The sequence below is a fragment of the Anoplophora glabripennis genome, unplaced genomic scaffold (genome assembly GCF_000390285.2).
Source record: "Anoplophora glabripennis isolate ALB-LARVAE unplaced genomic scaffold, Agla_2.0 scaffold200, whole genome shotgun sequence".
Lineage (NCBI taxonomy): Eukaryota > Metazoa > Arthropoda > Insecta > Coleoptera > Cerambycidae > Anoplophora > Anoplophora glabripennis.
This window is the reverse complement of record NW_019426072.1, coordinates 360,069-379,425: the sequence shown is the minus strand read 5'-3', so window position 1 is coordinate 379,425 and position 19,357 is coordinate 360,069. Positions and strand designations below refer to the sequence as shown.

The 19,357-nt window shown below is 35.4% G+C and overlaps 3 protein-coding genes across 3 annotated transcripts in view; 2 read left to right on the top strand and 1 right to left on the bottom strand.

Moving 5' to 3' along the window:
- Positions 1–1,144, top strand: part of LOC108907714 (bumetanide-sensitive sodium-(potassium)-chloride cotransporter) — a 28,928-nt gene extending 27,784 nt beyond the window's left edge. The window contains exons 16-17 of the mRNA XM_018711512.1: positions 372–483; positions 888–1,144. Of these exons, the coding sequence (XP_018567028.1) occupies positions 372–483; positions 888–1,023 (248 nt within the window). The 3' untranslated portion in view covers positions 1,024–1,144. The remainder of the gene's footprint in view (positions 1–371; positions 484–887) is intronic.
- A 568-nt stretch (positions 1,145–1,712) lies between these two features.
- Positions 1,713–5,179, bottom strand: LOC108907696 (dopamine receptor 2-like). The gene is made up of 4 exons (XM_018711483.2): positions 5,061–5,179; positions 3,794–4,980; positions 2,222–2,306; positions 1,713–1,844 (listed from the first exon to the last, which is right to left on the bottom strand). The coding sequence occupies exons 2-4, from the start codon at positions 4,942–4,944 to the stop codon at positions 1,776–1,778; spliced, it is 1,305 nt and encodes a 434-aa protein (XP_018566999.1). The 5' UTR covers positions 4,945–4,980; positions 5,061–5,179; the 3' UTR covers positions 1,713–1,775.
- Positions 5,180–10,297: 5,118 nt separating this feature from the next.
- Positions 10,298–19,337, top strand: LOC108907685 (fatty acid synthase-like). The gene is made up of 17 exons (XM_023457260.1): positions 10,298–10,376; positions 10,438–10,580; positions 10,631–10,772; positions 10,830–11,034; positions 11,089–11,454; positions 12,017–12,243; positions 12,401–12,755; positions 12,842–13,102; positions 14,406–14,802; positions 14,853–15,455; positions 15,506–15,633; positions 15,811–15,967; positions 16,105–16,270; positions 16,966–17,440; positions 17,505–17,660; positions 18,854–19,105; positions 19,166–19,337. The coding sequence occupies exons 1-17, from the start codon at positions 10,298–10,300 to the stop codon at positions 19,335–19,337; spliced, it is 4,284 nt and encodes a 1,427-aa protein (XP_023313028.1).
- The last annotated feature ends 20 nt before the right edge of the window (positions 19,338–19,357 follow it).

Here is a 19,357-nt window from a genome sequence, read left to right as displayed (position 1 = left end):
TACATGTTCAATGTCATCGTCTCATTTTAAATATTTACTATTGTTTAAAGAAGAAAATGAAAAATCAGATAATGAAATTATAAATATAATTCACATATTAACTAAAGTTTCAGTGTCCACAATTTTTCGTGTTATTAAACAAGGTGTTACAGATTATTGCGTAAAGAGGAAGCGAAAACAAAAATTTAAAAAATCGACAACATGACGAGAGACGTAATTCGGCGGACAATTTATAATTTATATAAAGAAAAGATATATTGTTGGCCAAATCAACATATAATAGAAATTTTCTACACATTATAATATACAAATTATTATTATTTTTTACCTTTAGCAGAAAACTTTTTTAGTGACGCCTTGTTCTTTTGTAGATTGTCAAGTCACCGAATCTGAGCTCTCAAATCTTCAGGATAAGACATATAGACAACTCAGATTAAGAGAATTACTTCTAGAAAATTCCAAAGAGTCTAAATTAATTGTGATGTAAGTATAAAAAAATAAACGCTTTTCGACGTAGCTAAGAAAAAAGGTAGAAAGTTGTAGTTATCGTATGTGATGCTTTTTTATTTTCTAGTTATAGAAAAAAAATTTGAAAATTTGGTATCTTGTTAACTCTTGTAGTGGCTTTTATTTTTTCTGAAATGTAGCTCGGCAATTTTTTTATATACAGTTCAAAGTTGCATTTTTTAAATGAAAAATTATAATTGGTTATAACCTAGTTAAAATGAGGGGCCAATATACAGTCATACCTATCTCAGAAAGAAAATTGTTATGTCATTAATGTAAATAAGAAACAATAAAGGCCCAAGAAGCGATCCTTGTGGAACACCAGCGTACTGCGAATTGAGGAAATTGACTACTGACTGTACAATCATTTATAATTTCAGGTCACTTCCCATGCCAAGGAAGGGAAGTATTTCAGCTCCTCTCTATATGGCTTGGTTAGAAGTTCTTACTAGGGATATGCCTCCTTATTTACTTGTGCGGGGTAATCAACAGTCTGTACTCACTGTTTATTCATAACTACAAAAATCTCACGTGTATCGGCCTACTAATAAATTTTGTTATATAATGTTTACTTTTTCTAATTGTTTTGTACTTATAGTTAAGACCTGCATTAAAATAAAAATAAATATTTAAAATGTTTCATTCTTGGTGATCTGTTAAAATAAAAATAAAAAAATCTGTCTATAACACTGACGTTCAGCCACACTTTAACATGTTCCAAATGTTCGTCATAAAAAAAATTTAGGCGAGTGTATTTTGAATACAAGAAATGGTTTAGTTTATTTAAATTCTGAATTTATACTGGGTCTTTTATATGTACCTATTAGTGCTATTCCTCATTCGACATAATTTTCAAATATGTAATTGTATAAAATCAAAGAAGTTTTAACTTACAATAGAAGAAACCGCAGTCGACTTCATATCGGGTTTCACTTGACTAAAACTGTTGACAATCGCCCGTACTAAATATTGCGTGCACAAAAATATTTTCTTTCTCAAAGACAGTCTGGTTGCTTTTGGAGCAACAAAACGTTCTGTGACATTTTCACTGCAATACAACACGAAAAAGTCAATGGTGATGGCGTTATTGATAAAAAAATGTTATTATCTTTATAACACCCTTGATACTTTAATTATTATAATTAATAATTTGATACTGGCAAAATAAATTAGTAGCTTGGAAAATATTTATATTATTCTTTCACATAAAATACACATATAAATATCATTCAGTCACAGTAAGAACATACTAAAATTCTAATGTAGCACTAATCCCTTGTTTGAGCCCTGAAGATGTTTAAAAAATTGTACATGACTTCGCCAAAGCCTTCATCTACCTAAAAATAGAAATCAATATATTAAACTTATACAGAGTGGGTGATCACGAAAACCTACTAAAACTTTCTTTGTTTGCTTGTCTAACAAGCCAAATATTCTTTAATGAAGATATTTTGAACATTCCTTTATACAGTAACAGGTAAAAAACATTTTTTTGTAAATGTTTAACAAAAATCGTTTATTATTTAAAAAATATGAAGACACATTTAAATTTAGAAAGTTGATTAATCCTTTAAAAGAAACAGATACAAGTAAACCAAATTCTATTGAGCCATTTTGAAATGTATCGAATTAGCTTAAAAATAAACTAAGAGTACAGGATAAATACATTTTAGGGTTAACCTAGGTACGATATTTTAACAAATCAGAAACTTACCTGATTAAGCGTAGTGTTATATGTGGGTCGGTACCTTCTCCTGATCGAATAAGGGCAACAAACACAAAGGATCCTCAAAAAAGCTCTGTAAAGGAAATTGTATTAATTGCAAGTTAGCATGAATTTATTTAAAAAAATAGAAAATAATTCTGAAGTTAAAATGTCAATTATAATTTTTGCAACACATGTATCATTTTGAATTATAATAGCAGTGTAAATATGTTTCTAACAATTTCTAATATGAGTGTACTACATATTAAACATATCATTATGTTACATCCGTATATACACGCTGTTAGAAATTCGGAAATGGTAAGAGGTACGAAATAGCTTAAAATGGGGGCAAAGTTGCGTAATCAGGGGACCAACATTATGCCTCTAAAAAATCAGGGCTAACATGATTAGTTTTCGAAATATTTGAAAAAAAAACCGAAATTTTGGAAATCCGTTTTTGTTTCATTTCAGCCTTGTTGAGGTGGTATTGAAAAAAGAACACTTTCCCATGGCTACTTTTTGCCCTCTATCGAATGACATAATCAATTTTTACATGAAACTTTTCGTCTCGCCAGGACCATCATCAACTTCATTTTTTTAAATACGACCCTAGAAATTGTATTACATTTTTTGCAAGCTTTCATGACCCCCAATACTGTACTGCCTCAGCCCGAACCAGATTCAGACTTTTTTCTCGAAAAATTAATATTCAGTGTATTCGTTCCAAATTTATTAAAATTTTTATTTAGATTTCTTTGTTTATTGAATTATCGTACACTGTAAGTGTCGTTAGACCCTGTGAAATCCATCTAGTTATTTAAACAAGTTTTCTGCTGATTGTACTAATCAGCAGAAGACATGTTGTCAATAACACATTATTAACGACATAAAAACGACTGGTGTTTCATTGCAGTATTTTGATTTATTATTTCAATGACGTGTTATACAAAAACTTAAATTTTTTCGAAAACGGCTATTAATTTTATTGAAACAAATGTAGAGTACATTTTTTAAAGAGGAATGACCAAAATATTTAAAAATTCAGTAATCAGTATTATAAAATGACACTCGTCAAAATTTTGGCCCAACGAATGTGGTGGCAAGTCCGTTTCTGACTTCCCTGACAGTATAAAACATCTACCGTAGTATGGTTTTATGTCTTTATGGACTACATAAAATTTTAAAATTTCATTAAATTATACACATCGCGTCGGTTCAAAAGTTAGAGACGAAAAGGTCAATCGCTGGGTATTATTTGGGGTTCTGTATCTCCGTTAAGGGGCACTTTAAGAAAAAAAATTATGACAAACTAGGGTTAAATTCAAAATTGATAAATGTGAGTTGTCCATTTTTACTTATTTTAGAAATAAGAAAAGGTCCAATATTCTCACAATCCTTTTATTTTTAAAAGACTACCGGTTTCGAGGTCAAACTTTACTCCTCATCTTCAGGTGTGATAGATATCCTTGTAAGTTAAATTCATCAAAATATGACCACTTTAATTTTCTGTTCGATACTCATAAAATTTTTACAACCGAGATAATTGGAGAGAAAAAAGGGCCTATCCTGCATACTCACCTCCTAAAGTCTTTGCTCCAGCAAGCATAAATTACCGGATTCATACTGGAATTTATCCACCCCAACCACGTGACTACAGCTAACACTGTTTTCTCGTGCCATATGCACTGCAGACAGAACCCCGATAGTAAATTGACGACGAAAAACGGCAACCAGCATATTATAAACACGCCCATAACTATTCCCAACGTCTTCGCTGCTTTCTTCTCTTTAGCGAACTTGGCGAGTTTTCTGCTCAGTGAAAAGTGTCTAGTGTTATTATTGAAACGGGTCGAAGGCACTCTTGAAAGTCCATTACACTGAGGAACTGTTAGAGGTTCAATTTCTGGCGCAGAGTACAAGTGATGAGGCTCCGATACCGAGTAAGTGCCTCCTCGGTGAATCCTTAAAGTTAGCTCTAATTGTCCAGATCCTAGCAATATCTGCTTTGTGCCGAGCCTGAGAGAACGGGTTTGGTATGCGGCTGCTCTGTAGATTTTATAGTAGGTGAAAACCATGACAAATAACGGCAAATAAAAGGAAATAGTGGAAGAAAATATTAGATAGCCTAGATGTTCGGTGAATGGACACTTAAAAACCGGAATGGGTTCCGTCCTTGCAGCTCTCCACCATACTATGGCCGGGAAAGAAATGGCGCTACTGCAAACCCACACAGCACCGATGAGGAAAATAGACCGAGCTTTTGTCATACGCATTGGATACGTCATAGGATCGGTTATAGCCCAATATCTGTCCAAGGAAATGACGCATAAATTTAAGATGGAGGCAGTGCTGAACAGAACGTCCAAGCTTCTCCAGACGTCGCACCAGTCAGCTCCAAAGAACCAGGTGTGTCCTAATACCTCATACAGAGCGCTGAAAGGCATCACTACTAAACCTACTAGACAATCGGCAACAGCTAAGGATGTAATGAAATAATTTGTAGCTGTGTGTAGGTAATGCTCCCTTATTACAGCCAATATAACAAGCATATTGCCAAAGACTGTACAAGCCGAGAATAACAAAAGTAAACTAACAACAACAGCTCTATCTTCAATTAATTCTGTCCATTTTTTCCAAGCATTAGCGTATTCCGGACTAGAATTTGTCCAGTTGTTTACGTTGTAACTGAAATTTGACAGGGTCCAGTAGTAGTAGTCTGAAATATTCATTTTGTTCTGCTTTCTGCACCCAGCATTGCTTCATTTCTGGAAAAAAAAAACGTCTTTTCGAAGAAAACAAAATCTTTATAAAGGTTGCAATTAGCGGCTAACTTTTAAATACTCACCTTTTTCGACCATAGATAAATAGGCATCTAAAGAAATAATTCAGGTGTCCATTTCTTTTTAAATTCATTGATATAATTTTTCTCAAAATCCCTGTTGAACCCAACTGGTCAAATCCATGTTTTCTAATTATAAATCCACAGTTCCATGTCCTTAGGGAATCTGAAACTAAGTTTTTCATAGAACATAATCTCATTGCGTTTTTCAGAATATTGACTGGAAATACAACCTTAGTATACCTCGTTTTTTTTTTTTCAAGTGGGAACCTCGGCTATTGTAAAGAATGCAGGATCGTTCAAATTAGGATAAAGTTGAAAAATTTAATGACAAATATGCCAACTTATCGTTTGAGTTGATGGAAAATATTATTTTTATAATTTTTTAATCGAGAACCGCTAATGCATTTTAAATCTAATATTATTCTACTCAAACTTTGCCTCTGCGAGTGCTGTTATTAAAAAATCGACTGTGTTCTGAATCCCACACCAGAAATCACTCCTACAGCTCTAAACAGCTCTACAACCACTCCGACAGAGTAGAACATGGACCCAGACAACGTCGATGTAAAATTATAACGTTTACCTATGTTTGGAATTCACTCCAAGTCTAAGTCACAGCAAACGACACTTTCGAGAATTTCGAAGAATGTCACAAGAATAGAGCTGGAATAAAAGGTCAAGATTTAAGTTTTACATAAATATAAGATTTTCGCTTGATCCAAAGAGGCTAAATGTCAGAAACCACACAGAAGAATCACTTCAAGACATGGTGGAACCATTCCGAAGCATGTTCGAATATCATGCCTGGTTTTTCCCTGATAAGTAACCAAGGCTATGGTCCTGACTAGTACAAACTACGACTCCAAGCATCCCCTAGGATTGTATTATATACGTTCAACTGCATATTCCAAAACCGCACATTGTTAAACAAATACATTTTTTATCATCAGTAACATAACTGTTATAGATTCTTGTGAGATATGGCTCAGAACTAGATCATCAATTTAGAGTTAATATCGCCCAGGATAAACTAAGGATTTGTGGCCAAAACACAGTGCTTTTTAGCCAAATTCAAAAACAGTGAAGGTCACGAAAAGTGTCAAAGTACAGTAAAGTAAAAAAAGCGCCAAAAAAACAACACACTTCAACAAATAATTTTTTTAAATCTTTTTACGCCCAGTATATTATTGTTTGGTTTGAGGGGCCTCTTCTAAGTAAAAAATATAAGGTTTTCTGGAATGTTTCTTCCTAATTAACAGCTTCTTATATCTAGTAATTTTTAATTCATGACAAAGAGAAATATATTTCTTGAAAATGTACTTTATGTATAAAATTTCGGTTCTTAACTAGCCAGTCGAGATAATACTTAACAAACACATATATGTACGTATATATACAAAGGGTCGCATATCCAGCAAAGCGGAAAACCGCTTAATATTTCAAAGCTTATGATCATCTATCTATGAACTGATATTTAAATCCTACCACTTGATAAAATATTGATCTGCTAGAACTCTTGCATCTGCTATTTTTAGTATATCCGACAAAATTGACATTAGAGAAAAGAGAAGAATTTTATTTATGAGGAAACATACAGGGTGTCCCAATAATAACAAAACCAAAACGGGTGAGGGGGGATTAAAAATACATGCTGCTGAAACGCTGCCAAGAATGCTAAGTTAGATTTGCTGTCAGAAATTTTTAGATTTTAGTCACCGTGCTTTGAATTAATTTAGTAAAATTTTCACAGTATTCTGTTAAGTAATTCCAATAAAATGTTAATAATATAAAAATTGGATTAGATGACGTGTTTTTTGTTATTACTGCACTATTACTAAGGCAACTTTTACCCAATGTAAATAGTCAGTTTTGACTTTAAATTTTAAAATCTGTCTTTTTGGCATGACTGTAGGAAAATTTAAATACAATCTTAGTTGCAAACCCTAGTTTGCCCTAGCAGGGGAGGTGTTTTTCATATAAAAAAAACTCCGTTTCGTCTTACGGATTTATGCTCCTTCAAAAGGGGAGAGAAAAATATTGTATTTATTTTTCTCTTAAATTGCATATTTACATTGAGTCAACAAAGCACAAAAAAGCGATTATCTGGACAACCACCTACTAATTTTCATTTTAATATCCAGTGCAGATGAAGATGGAAACAAATATTTTTTTTGGTCAAAAACTATTACAGTTGTGATGACCATAAGAAATACAAAAAACAAGAAAAATCTTGAATGAGTTCTCATCTTTATATCTTAAGAACTAAAGAAATAAAAAATATATATCTAAACAAATCTGCTTAGGCATGAAGGTAATTTTACCGTTTCAGTAAACGAAATTATTTCTGTTATTGTAACATGTCAAATTTTATTGTATTCGAACAAAGCGTTTTAGAGGTATTGGGAAAATCGCCAACTTTGACACCATTTAGCGGGTTAAAATTTATGTTGTCGAATTATAATGAAATGTTGATGTTAACATTTTAAAATTTACTTCTGAATATTTAAGAAATTTTGATTTTGAACATATTTTTCCTTCAATTATATCCCTCAAACTACCCGTATCCACGCTACTGATTTAGGAATAAAATGATTTGCGCAATTTTCTTAAGGCAGTTGATATTTTTTCGCGTATAAATTTCGACATTTTTATCTTTAGTCCATTTGAAGAAAATTAAGAAAAACCTTTTTTAAAGTAACAAATTTAACACCCTGTTTTTCGGAAACTCAACATTAATGAGAAAAAAACGGTAGATAAACTACTCTCACTGTTTTTCCAAGAGAAACTCACCCAGAGTTTAAAGAAGTATAAACGGGACACCCTGTATAAATATGTATATTAAGTTTTACTTACATTAAAGATGTAGTCAAATCGCAAGTGAAATAAAATAAAATACTTTTTAAATGAGCGTTAGCGAGCTGACAGTTATATTAAAACACTGATTAAACTTTGTCACATATCACGATTATTCGCTTTTAGAAAGTTTCTATGTACACAAAAATATTTAATTTCCGCCAAAAATGTGAACAAATCACTTATACGTAATCGAGAGTGTGGTACACATCAAAGCAGCTTCAGGGGAGGGAGGGTGTAATACACTGATTTGGAGGGTAGAGTTTACCGATAAAATTTATCGGGAACATGGAAGCGCAGGCGCAGATTTTCGCTGCAGATATCAATATATATAGAATGTTCAAAATTTAAATCGGCGCTATATCGTTATCTTCGTTCTAATTATAGATGTGAAATAAAAAAAGCAGCAACACCCCTTATGTCATATTTGATGATAGAATATTTTTTTACGATAATAATATTGACGAGTCTTACTTCAGACTGGTAACTATAATAACATCTATAATATAAAAAAAATGTTTCAAATAAAAGTAGGTAGCACGAATTATTTTAAATTTATTTCTGGGCATTATTTAACCTAATTTTTATGTTCATTAAGATTTTTTTTATGCTGATTTTATTTCATACTAGTCGGGGGTGGCTAGCTTGGGGGGGTCCCCCCCCCCAAGTTTACAACACTCTGTATATCATTGTCTGATGCGCTATTCGCTAACATAAATAGTAACTGTTATATCACTGTTCGTCGTTCTATGGCTGTATCTTGTCGTTTTGTAGTTCCTTTTTCTTCATGTTGCTTGAAGTTCTTCGTTTTTTGTTGTTCATGTTTTTTCCACTAGATTCTGCGACGAAAATTAATGGGGAAGGGGAATATAGTCACGAACAATTTTACATATAAACGCATAGTTTTCGAGATACAGGGTGTTGAAGTGGAAAAAATAAAAATGATTCTTAGGCATATCCCGGAGCATGGGCGTAGGTAAGATTTTTGCTTTGTGGACCCAGGGCTGCGAGCTCTATGGAGGCAAAAAAAAACCTCAAGCAATCAGCGACTTACCGATGTAAAATGTCAAAACCTAAACACATTTTCGTTTAATTCTAAACAAAAAGGTCACGCAGTCAGCAACTTACCGAAATGAGAAAGATGACATTATTGGATTATTTTTTTGGGGTGGGGGGGGGAGGGGGGATTACAGGTTATTCTAGTTTAGTAGTTTAGGTTAGGTGTTAGATACGACGCATAGATCTAATATAGAATAATATTAAATCCATGGTACGACGTGTGACCGGCTAGAAATTGGCCTCAATGATTTGGGATCGAGGGGGATTATCCCTCTTTATCCTGCCTCATCTCGTGTAGGCCTGGACAGCCTTCGTAAGTGGACCCTATCCGTCGTCTACCCCAACAGCAAATGCGGCCGGTGCAGGCGCTTTGTGGGATCTCCTTTTGTCCTGGATGGGCCCCGCCGGCTAGGGCCCTTGACGTGTGACCGTGATATTGAAAAACAAGAAAGTGTGGTTGTGAAGAACTAATAGGTACATTGTCACAACCTACATAAGGCTTACCCACTTTCGTTTTAGGTGTCCGTGAAAGACAGGGCCACTCAATGGATCCGATGGCTCGAATTTTCCATGAAAAAGCCGTAGAGGCTATCCTCGATGTAAGTCTGCACCCCTCAGAGCTAGAGGGGACCAGGACTGGTGTGTATGTCGGTGTCTATTCCAACGAAAACGACAAAGCCTGGTACTACGACAATTTGAGTCCACAGACCTTTGCAGTGCTGGGTACGCTTTAATTTTAATTTAAACATTAAAATGGCAATTTAAGTAATGTACGTTAAATTGTGAAATTTTTAGATGTGAAAGATCCATGATAGCACATCGCCTTAGTTATTTTTTAAAATTGAGAGGACCCTCTGTTGTTTTGGACTCGGCATGCAGTAGTTCTTGTTATGCATTAGAAAACGCTTACAGAGCCATCAGACTGAGAGAAATCGATAACGCCATCGTAGGAGAAACTCATATATGTTTGCAGCCGCTGATGACACTGCAATTTTTACTGTAGGTACTATTGCGAGATTGGCATTAAGGTTGAAATATGTTTTTAATTTGGGATTTGCCTTTTGCTCAATTTAATTATCGAGGTTTCAGATTTAAATATTAGTATTACAGCAGATTACAAATTTTAGGCTGGGGACATTATGTGTGGACGGCTGTTGTAAATCCTTTGACACGCGAGCGAACGGCTATGTTAGGTCGGAAGGCATAGCGGTAATGGTTTTACAAAAAGCAAAGGATTCAAAGAGGACGTATGCTCAAGTAGTCCATGCCAAAACAAACTGTGACGGGTTCAAAGAACAAGGAATCACTTCCCGTCCAAATATTCTCAAATGGACCTGCTGAGTGATTTTTACAGGGACTGTGACGTAGACAGGTTCAGTTTGAGTTTCCTAGAAGCTCACGGGACAGGTAAAAGAGCTCTAAAAATTCATAGATTGATTACTGCTAAAATTTTTGGTTACCAAACTAGGAACGAAGGCAGGAGACCCACAAGAATGTGACGCTATCGATAGCATCCTCGTTAGCGGTCGGAAGAAACCGCTTTTGATAGGATCCCTTAAATCCAATATGGGGCACACGGAGGCAACTGTGGGTCTTTGTTCCATTATAAAGGTATGTGCGGCATAAAACGTTACTTATTGACAAATAATTAATTCTTGTAGTGCGTTCTGGCAATGGAAAGTGGTTGTATTCCTCCGAATATCCACTTCGAGACACCCAATAATGAAATCAGGGGGCTAGTAGAGGGCAGAATGAAAGTCGTGGTGGACAAAACCCCTATAGAAGAAGAAAATGCTTTAATGGGTAATAATATTGCAAAACTCATATACAAATTTCTCGGGTATACTAATTTTTTTTCAGCTGTCGACAGTTTTGGTATTGGTGGTGCAAATGCTCATGTATTATTGAGAAGGAATCTAAAGCGGAAGTCTATATCTAAAGATAACCTGCCCAGATTGGTATGCGTAAGCAGAAGGACGGAAGAAGCTATTACTGCATTAGTAAATCAAATTGACTCTAACGGGATGGATGCCGAGTACATCAAGTTATTGCACGAAGTGTTCAGGTAAAACGGTGAAAACGTTTTATAAAAAAATAAGAATATAACGATAATTTGTAGGAAGAACATACAAAACCATCTATACAGAGGATATACTATAGTGTCACAATGTGAAGGACTCTCGAAAACATCTGCGTTTTGCCCAGAACAGGGCAATAATCTATATTTAGCCTTTGGTGAATTAGATGACTGGTACGAAATTGGCAGGCAACTAATGATTTTGCCGAAGTTTTACGACTCTATCTTAACGCAAGATAATTTAACAGACAAGGACATCAGTCTTTCAAATGTACTCCTTGGTAAGCAGATGTCCGATAAAGATTCCATCCCAGTACTTGGTCCAGTAGCAGTCCAAATTGCTCTGGTACACCTTTTGAATTCAATAAACCTCGAATGCAGTGGCAGCTTTGGATCTTCTGTTGGAGAGTTAGTTTCTGCTTATTACAATAATGCTTTATCATTGGACGAAACGATCGTTTGCGCTTGTACCTTAAACCATGTTATTTTAAATGATACCAGGTTACTTCAACCACTCAAGGCATGAAAACATATTAAAGCGAGCAGAGTTCAAGAAACCTAATACACTTTCTTTCAGAGAAGTCACACACCACTAAATGTAAATCACAATGACCACTGTTCAAAGGGTAACGTCTTTATAAAATATGTCGATCTGCAATTAAAAAATGTTTTCTAGGTGGAGTTCTAAAAAGCCTAATAGAAGAACTATCTGGAAGTGCAAGGTGGGAAAATCAGTTTAAATCAGCTGGTTTGATCAGAGCTTTGACAAAAAATTGTCACAGTGACATCGATGACATGAAAACGAACTGTGCTGTATTAAAAATAGGCGATTTTCCTCTTTGTAACAATAGAGAACTTACCATAATCTCTCTTTTTGGAGGTAACAGTGGTCATAATCTTGTGGAGTTTCTGGAAGGTTCTGAAGTTTCTGTAAAGAGTTGCCTTTAAATATTAACCGTCTTTATTGCAGCTTGTATATTAAGGGTTACAATCCCCATGTCCACAAACTGTATCCACGAGTAGATTTCCCGGTTAGCAGAGGCACCCCCATGATCTCTCCCTACATCAGGTGGAATCACTCTGCAGAATGGTTCGTACCGCAGTTTCATTTAGACCACGTAAAGCAGACGATACAAGGAATCAAACATTACAGAATTGATTTGGCCGATCCTCAGTGGGCTGGGCATGTAATAGGAGGTAAGACGTGAAATGAAACTGAAGAAAATAGTTTCTACAAATATAAGACTTAGTTTTCGAGAGAAGTTCACGAATAATATCACATTCTTGAATGGTATTTAATATAACAACATACTTAAAAGATCTTGTTTATGTATTATATTAACTCACATTTTAGGGAGAGTTTTATTCCCTGCTACGGGATACCTGTACTTAGTGTGGGAAACTTTCGCAATCGCGCACGGTGTATCTCTGAAGGCTTTTCGAGTCTCACTGAGGAATTGTAAATTCTTCAGGGCTACCAGTATGCCAACAAAAGGCTGGGTAGTGTTCACAGTGTCCATCTTGAGTAGCGGGGAATTCGAAGTGGTTGAAAGCAATTCCACTGTAGTCACCGGCACTATAAACTTTTTACCGAAAGATGAAAAAAAGACCTGGAACTTTGCTTTCCCAGATTTGACAGAATTCCATGGTAAAAAGTTGAGCAAAATGGAGGTGTACAAAGAGTTACACTTGAGAGGGTATTACTATAGGTAAATTACCATTTTTTTTTTCATTATTTTTACGTTACTAAAATTTTTTTCATGCTTAACATGAAATTCATTCACTTTCTTTGCAGCGGAGAATTTCGCATGATTGAAGAATATGACTTCAGTGCTTCCACGGCATACGTGAAGTGGCAAGTTAATTGGATTACGTTCTTGGACATTGTGATGCAATGCAAGATTTTACAGAACGACAGTAGATTGTTGCAAGTACCCATATTTATCTCTCAAGTGAAAATAGCTGCGGACATTCATTGTGACTTGATAAGAGAAACACTTGAAGAGACGGCTCCACTTGTGCCGGTTTACAGCGATATAACCACAGGAGAAATAACGTAAGGACAGATCTTTGCAGGACGTAACTTTAAATGGGAGTTCATTTTTTAGGGGTAATAGTGTGTGTTCCTTAGAATACTAATCGCAAATCCTTACCCACAACTAAATTACCACTCTCCACAATTTAAGCAGACTTCGATCTTGATCCGAAACATTACAAAGAGCAATGGAGTCTAGATATCTCTGCACAAATCGTATGAATCTAATGTAGCAAAACCACAGCAAATCCACCTGTGGTGTATCTCTGGAGTATTTAACATAACCTGTTGTGTATGTATATTTGCTGGACTACATATACGCTTAAAACGACCGAATATGTCGTCACCGCTTCATTTTATTGCATTTACTTCAGTTTTCAGTTTAATGGTTTACGAGAATGTGCTTTTAAAGTGTCTTTGTGTAGTTTTAAGTATCTATCTAACTTTATAAGTTACTTTTATTTTTTCAATTCCAAGTTTTTGTGTAGTACATATGAGAAAAAATGTTTAGAGCCTTACTTTTGTCAGGAGAAATCAATGCTTCTGCAAGAAGACAATATCAAATGGTTTATCCCAACCGACATGGACCGAAATGAAAATGTTTGTTAGATTGGTTCGTATTGCCAGAAATTTTAAATGCCATAGAAGGAGATCCTGGTGCCAGTACTAGAAGATTACCTACAAGATTTCAAGTATGTCATATGCTGATATGCTATTTTCATGTATTTCATTTATAATTATTTATTTATGAGTTTTCCGTTAGATTACTTGTTAGGTACTGTTTCACGGTTCATCTTATTTAAAATAATTAAATTTTCGTTTATAGGGCTCCTTGTGGAGGGTGGTGTTGAAATTTGCTTTTTAATAAAATTCTCCACCTTTTCTTTAAATTATGACCTTTGGTAATAGTGCATACCGTAGTTCCCAAGTGTGTATCTATGCCCTGCGACTAACTCACGCCGTTTGTTTGAGGTCACACTAGTTTGTCCAGCAGCGGGGTATGAAAAATTACTAAGAAGGTTAATAAATGTTGCCTTCATGATGGAATTTGAGAAAACAAACTTATAATATGTATCTTTCTGAAAGTGAAAGATATGCCCTGTATAAAAATTACTCTCATTCAAAGTTATGTCCTGCATATTATAGTATATATACATGGTTTCCTATAGAAAATGATCATCTCGGTAATTTTTAAATTTTTTATGTTAGGAAAACTGTTATATATTGCATATCAAAATATTTGCTAAATCCAAAACTGTAACTATCAAAAAATGTAGGTTTTACCAAATATCTTCTATTCATTATTTTATGACAATGTTATCAGATGTGGAGGAATAACCATTTCTGGAATTGCGACTAGTACCATTGCAGGAAGGAAAAGTTTAAAGCGGCCTTTATTGGAGACCTGTGAATTCGTTCCCAACTTCACAGAATTAGATTTGCACAAGTCTGTTAGAGTAAACGTTCAAATAGTCATAGAAAATTCGTTGGTACGTAAATTCAGAACCGTGGAGCTTGTAGATGAATATTCAAATGACAAAGCGGAGCTTTTAACGCCTATTATAAAGTCGGCTGTACGAGATGAGCCTCTAATACAACATTCTGTTAAAATTCTGAGTGTAAATAATCTTGATGTAGACGTAGAAGTAGAAGACAAAGAGTTGGAAACCGAAAGCAACGCAGTGCTTGTGATCGCTTCCAAAGTTATTCAAAGACCTGAGGTTAGAGCAATGTATGAAATGGTGATGAATATTATACCATTCTGTTGCAGGTTATGAAGTCAGCTTTCACGGCTGTAAAAGAAAACGGTTTCATCATGTCCCGTGAAAGTCGTTGTTGTAATATTAAAAGCGACGTTTATCCTGACATTATAATTGTAACCATGCACAAAACACCGTCTGAAACTATATTACTTCTTCGGAAAAAGTCCACTCAGCGAAAAACACATGCATGTATAGAAATAAATTCCTCGGAAAACTTCCCTTGGTTAGCGAAAACGCAGGATGCCATGAGCAAGAACTTGGAAGAGGATCTGATACTTCATTCCAATAATCCAACGAGTGGAATTCTGGGCTTGGTGAATTCTTTGAGGAAAGAATCGACTAGCGTGGACGTCAGATGTGTTTTTGTTATGAATGAAAGTGAAAAGTTCAAACCAAACTGTGGTCAGTTGAAGAAAAACATGGCAATCAACGTTTATCAAGGCGGACAATGGGGCACTTTTAGGCATCTGCTCTTAGAGGGCTCGAATATTGTAGAAAACGAACACTGCTTTGTGAATGTTACATCGAGAGGGGATTTGTCCTCTTTAAGTTGGATACAGGGTCCCCTTAAACACAATGCGATACCGGAATCAGAGAAGGAGTTGGTACACGTAAGTAAAGACTGCAAACACAATATTAAAAATTTAACGTTTTAATCTAGGTATACTATTCCTCCATAAATTTCAAAGATGTTATGATTGCAAGTGGAAAAATTAATATAGATTCAATATCCGATAGACTGGAACAAGGGTTTCCTCTGGGATTTGATTTTTCTGGAAAGAACAGGAGGTAATTTCCAACTGAAAATTTTCGAAACTGGTATCTAGAAATAGATTTTTTGAGTGATATTTATCTCTTGAATTGTCAATGTCAATTTTTTCTTGGTGTATATTGCTTTTACACTTGCTTTATTGCAATTGTTCAAAAAAGCATATGGACTAAAAGCTCCTTGTACTTCTTTTTCAGGGGATGCCATGTGATGGGTATCTCCCCGAAAGGATGTCTAAGTAACTTACTGGTAGTTGACAAGTCTCAAATATATTGCGTGCCCGATACTTGGACTCTGGAGGAAGCAGCCACAGTTCCCGTAGTCTATACCACCGCGATCTATGCCCTAATTATGGTAATTATAATAAAACTCTTAAAGAATCAGGTGAACTGACGAGTTGCTAATGCCTAAAATGCAATGCAAACGGTATCTGTGGGTTTAGTCTCCTATTTAAATAAACTATTATTTTTCTGAATTTATATTACTTTCAGTGTGGCCGCATGAAGAAGGGCCAAAGCATTTTGATTCATTCTGGCACTGGAGGTGTCGGCCAAGCTGCTATCAATCTCGCTCTTCATTACGGATGCAAGATATTTACTACAGTCGGCAACTCTGCCAAGCGGGATTTCATTAAGACAACGTACCCGGAACTGACAGGTTTACATTCACGGTATAAGTGCCATATGTTGTAACAGAATACTGCAAAATAAACACAAAAGTCTTATGTGCCGCATAAATTCTAAGTTTATTTATTTCAAGGATACTTAAAATATATACCTAAATGTTTTCTGTGCAATTTGGAAGCAAAGTGTATACGGTCATACAGCATAAAAAGTGGGTTAGTCTGTGGACCAGACTAGTCTATCCTATAATGTTTTGTTGAGTCAGAATTCCAGGGTCAATTCGTGTTTTGACCCTAGCATCGAGACACTTCTCTAGAAAGCGATTTTCGAGATTTCAAATCAGCTTGAGTAATCAATGATTGGAAAACGTGATCTCATTGCACCATAACTTCGTAACCTCATAACCCAGAATGTGCAAAACTGCACGGGAACATGGATCTGATACATCAGGGGTCTGAAATTACACGACTGTAAGTTGACAAGCGTCCACAGGTCGCTAACAAGTGATATGTGCGTTTTACTGTTACTATACTTTCTGAATATGAATAAGGAACGCTAAATGAACTCACTGAATATCCTTCATTTCGATAACGACAGACTGTCCTATGTAACCTGATTGTTAGGCTTTTGTTTATTTTCATCTATAATATAATATATTAAACGTATGGCATTTATACAGCAGATATCTTGTATACGATTTACTACCTTGTTACATTTCTATATTTTTAGATGAAAATATTGGCAATTCTCATGACGAGACATTCGAACAGATGGTGCACAAAGGGTCGAACGGCAGAGGCGTTGATATGGTCTTGAATTCCTTGGCAGAGGACAAATTAGTAGCATCAGTGAGATGCCTTGCCACAGGAGGCAGGTTCCTGGAAATAGGAAAATTTGACATGTTGAGCAACAACCACCTCAGCCTGTTGCTTTTCATGAAGGAAGCTACTTTTCAAGGTGTTATGTTAGATCAAATATACGAGGAACCCACAAAGTGCGAAATTGGAAAGGTGTTCCAGAAACTAATTAGGGAAGGGGGCGTTAACCCTTTAAAAAGGAAAATTTTCAAATGCGACGAAATCGAACAGGCATTTGGATTTATGGCCTCAGGTAAACATATGGGCAAAGTGTTGGTCAAAGTTCGAGAGTCTGCAGAACACCTTGTCGGAATGCCTCCTAAGCACAGCTTGCGCGGCATAGCCAGGTATGCAGACGTAGGCGAAGAACTTGTTTAATGAGGAACAATGACGATAATTTTAAATTTTCAGGTATTATTGCGATCCCCAGAAAGTGTATATAATTGTGGGTGGTTTAGGGGGTTTCGGTTTGGAACTGGCTGATTGGTTGGTCCTGCGAGGTGCCAGAAAGCTAGTGTTGACGTCAAGGAAAGGAATGAGTAACGGATATCAACATTATAGAGTTAGGTAACGTCAGATATTTTTTTTAAAATACTTGTGAATAATTGTAAGAGCTGAAAACTTCTTGGTAAAGTAATCCGTTTCTATTTAAATCAGCTTTTCTTATAACATACCCCGAATGGTAACGATGATAATAGGTTTCTCCATCTTATTCAATTCTGAACTGTAAATTTTTATCAACTTAAGTAATTTTCCATCTGTTGCTGACTGTCTCAACGTCTTATACAATTTATTTCTTCTTATTCTACTACAAGATTGTTTAAAATCTATGAAAAGAACCTGTTTTTTTTTGTAACTTCAACTTTTTGTTTGTGTGTTTCTTAAAGTACAAATGTGGTCTACTACCAATCCACCTTTCCGATAGCTGCTTCGGTAATCTCTTATTTCTGTTTCCATTTTCTTAATCACTTTTGTTTTTGTATGCATAAACTTTTTCATATAGTAAAACTGTACCCCTATAATTTTTACATCCTGTTTTATCACCTTTGTTATAGATCGACAGAAATATTACTTCTTTCCAAACTATAGGTTGTTTTTCTTTAATCCATATTTTTTCTACTAAAGAGTGCATCCTCATAGACAATGCTTTTCCTCTATATTTATATAGTTTCTTAGACTGCTAATTATTTCTTCCACTTATCTTAAGGTCGAAGTTTCTTCTACATTTTGATTTGTTTCATGTTCTTCATCCTCGCTTATATCATAGGTCTCTGTTATTCTATTTAGTAACTCACTGAAATGATCTCATAATTTCTCTCCGAGTGTTTCATTATACTTTTTCTTTTTTTTCTTCTTTACTTTTATACTTTTCCGCCGTGTTTCCTATTTATTGCTTATTTCGAACCACAGCTTTTCTCACCTCATTATCTTGTATTCTCATCCTCATTATTTAATAACCTTACCATTCCTCCGTTACTCTTAGCTTTCCCTTTCTATATTCAAACTTGCTTAATCACATAAAGTAAAGTAAAAATAAACAATATGTACACCGACGCAAATAAGTTTGCATTAGACTCAGACAAAGATTGATTCGGTTTGAAGGAATAAGACATACCTAGGCACAGCAATTTGGGATAGCGGACACCTGGAGCTTGTTTCTCCAGTGCCTATTTGTGTCAGGTTCAAACTTATTTGTGTCGGTCTGTACTTGATTTTCTAAAGAAGTGGTAATCTTTACACCCAATTATTCTTTAAAATAGGTTATGGGAGTCATACGGAGTTACCATCAAAATATCCACCGCTCCTGTGGCAACAAGGGAGGGTTGTGAGCAACTTCTTGAAGAAAGCTCCCGACTAGGTCGCATCTGTGCTATTTTCAATTTAGCCCTGTTACTGGAAGACGCGATTTTTGAAAATCAAACACAAAAATCATTTACCGCTACTTTCGAACCCAAAGCTATCGCCACGAGGCACTTGGATGACGTTACGAGAACAATTTGTCCTGATTTAAAGTAACGTTATTGTGATTTCGTCTGAATAATATTTATTGCGGTTATATGTATATTTTACAGAGACTTTGTTGTATTTTCGTCCTATGTTGGTGGAAGGGGCAACGCTGGACAAACAAACTATGCAATGGCGAATTCCGTGATGGAAAGGGTATGCGAGAAATGCAAACGAGACGGATACCTGGCACTGGCAATCGAATGGGGCGCAATTGGTGATGTATGTGTAAAAATATAATATTTTAACTGGTGGCAGCA

What these genes read in the sequence shown, in the direction of transcription:
- LOC108907696 (XM_018711483.2), bottom strand. Translation starts at nt 4,944, where the DNA reads ATGAATATTTCAGACTACTACTACTGGACCCTGTCAAATTTCAGTTAC. An exon ending in TGGAGCAAAGACTTTAGGAG is followed by an intron (nt 2,307 to 3,793) that starts GTGAGTATGCAG and finishes TTTCCTTTACAG; the next exon opens with AGCTTTTTTGAGGATCCTTT. An exon ending in ATAACACTACGCTTAATCAG is followed by an intron (nt 1,845 to 2,221) that starts GTAAGTTTCTGA and finishes TTCTATTTTTAG; the next exon opens with GTAGATGAAGGCTTTGGCGA.
- LOC108907685 (XM_023457260.1), top strand. Translation starts at nt 10,298, where the DNA reads ATGGACCTGCTGAGTGATTTTTACAGGGACTGTGACGTAGACAGGTTC. An exon ending in TTGAGAGGGTATTACTATAG is followed by an intron (nt 12,756 to 12,841) that starts GTAAATTACCAT and finishes CTTTCTTTGCAG; the next exon opens with CGGAGAATTTCGCATGATTG. An exon ending in TTTTCTGGAAAGAACAGGAG is followed by an intron (nt 15,634 to 15,810) that starts GTAATTTCCAAC and finishes CTTCTTTTTCAG; the next exon opens with GGGATGCCATGTGATGGGTA.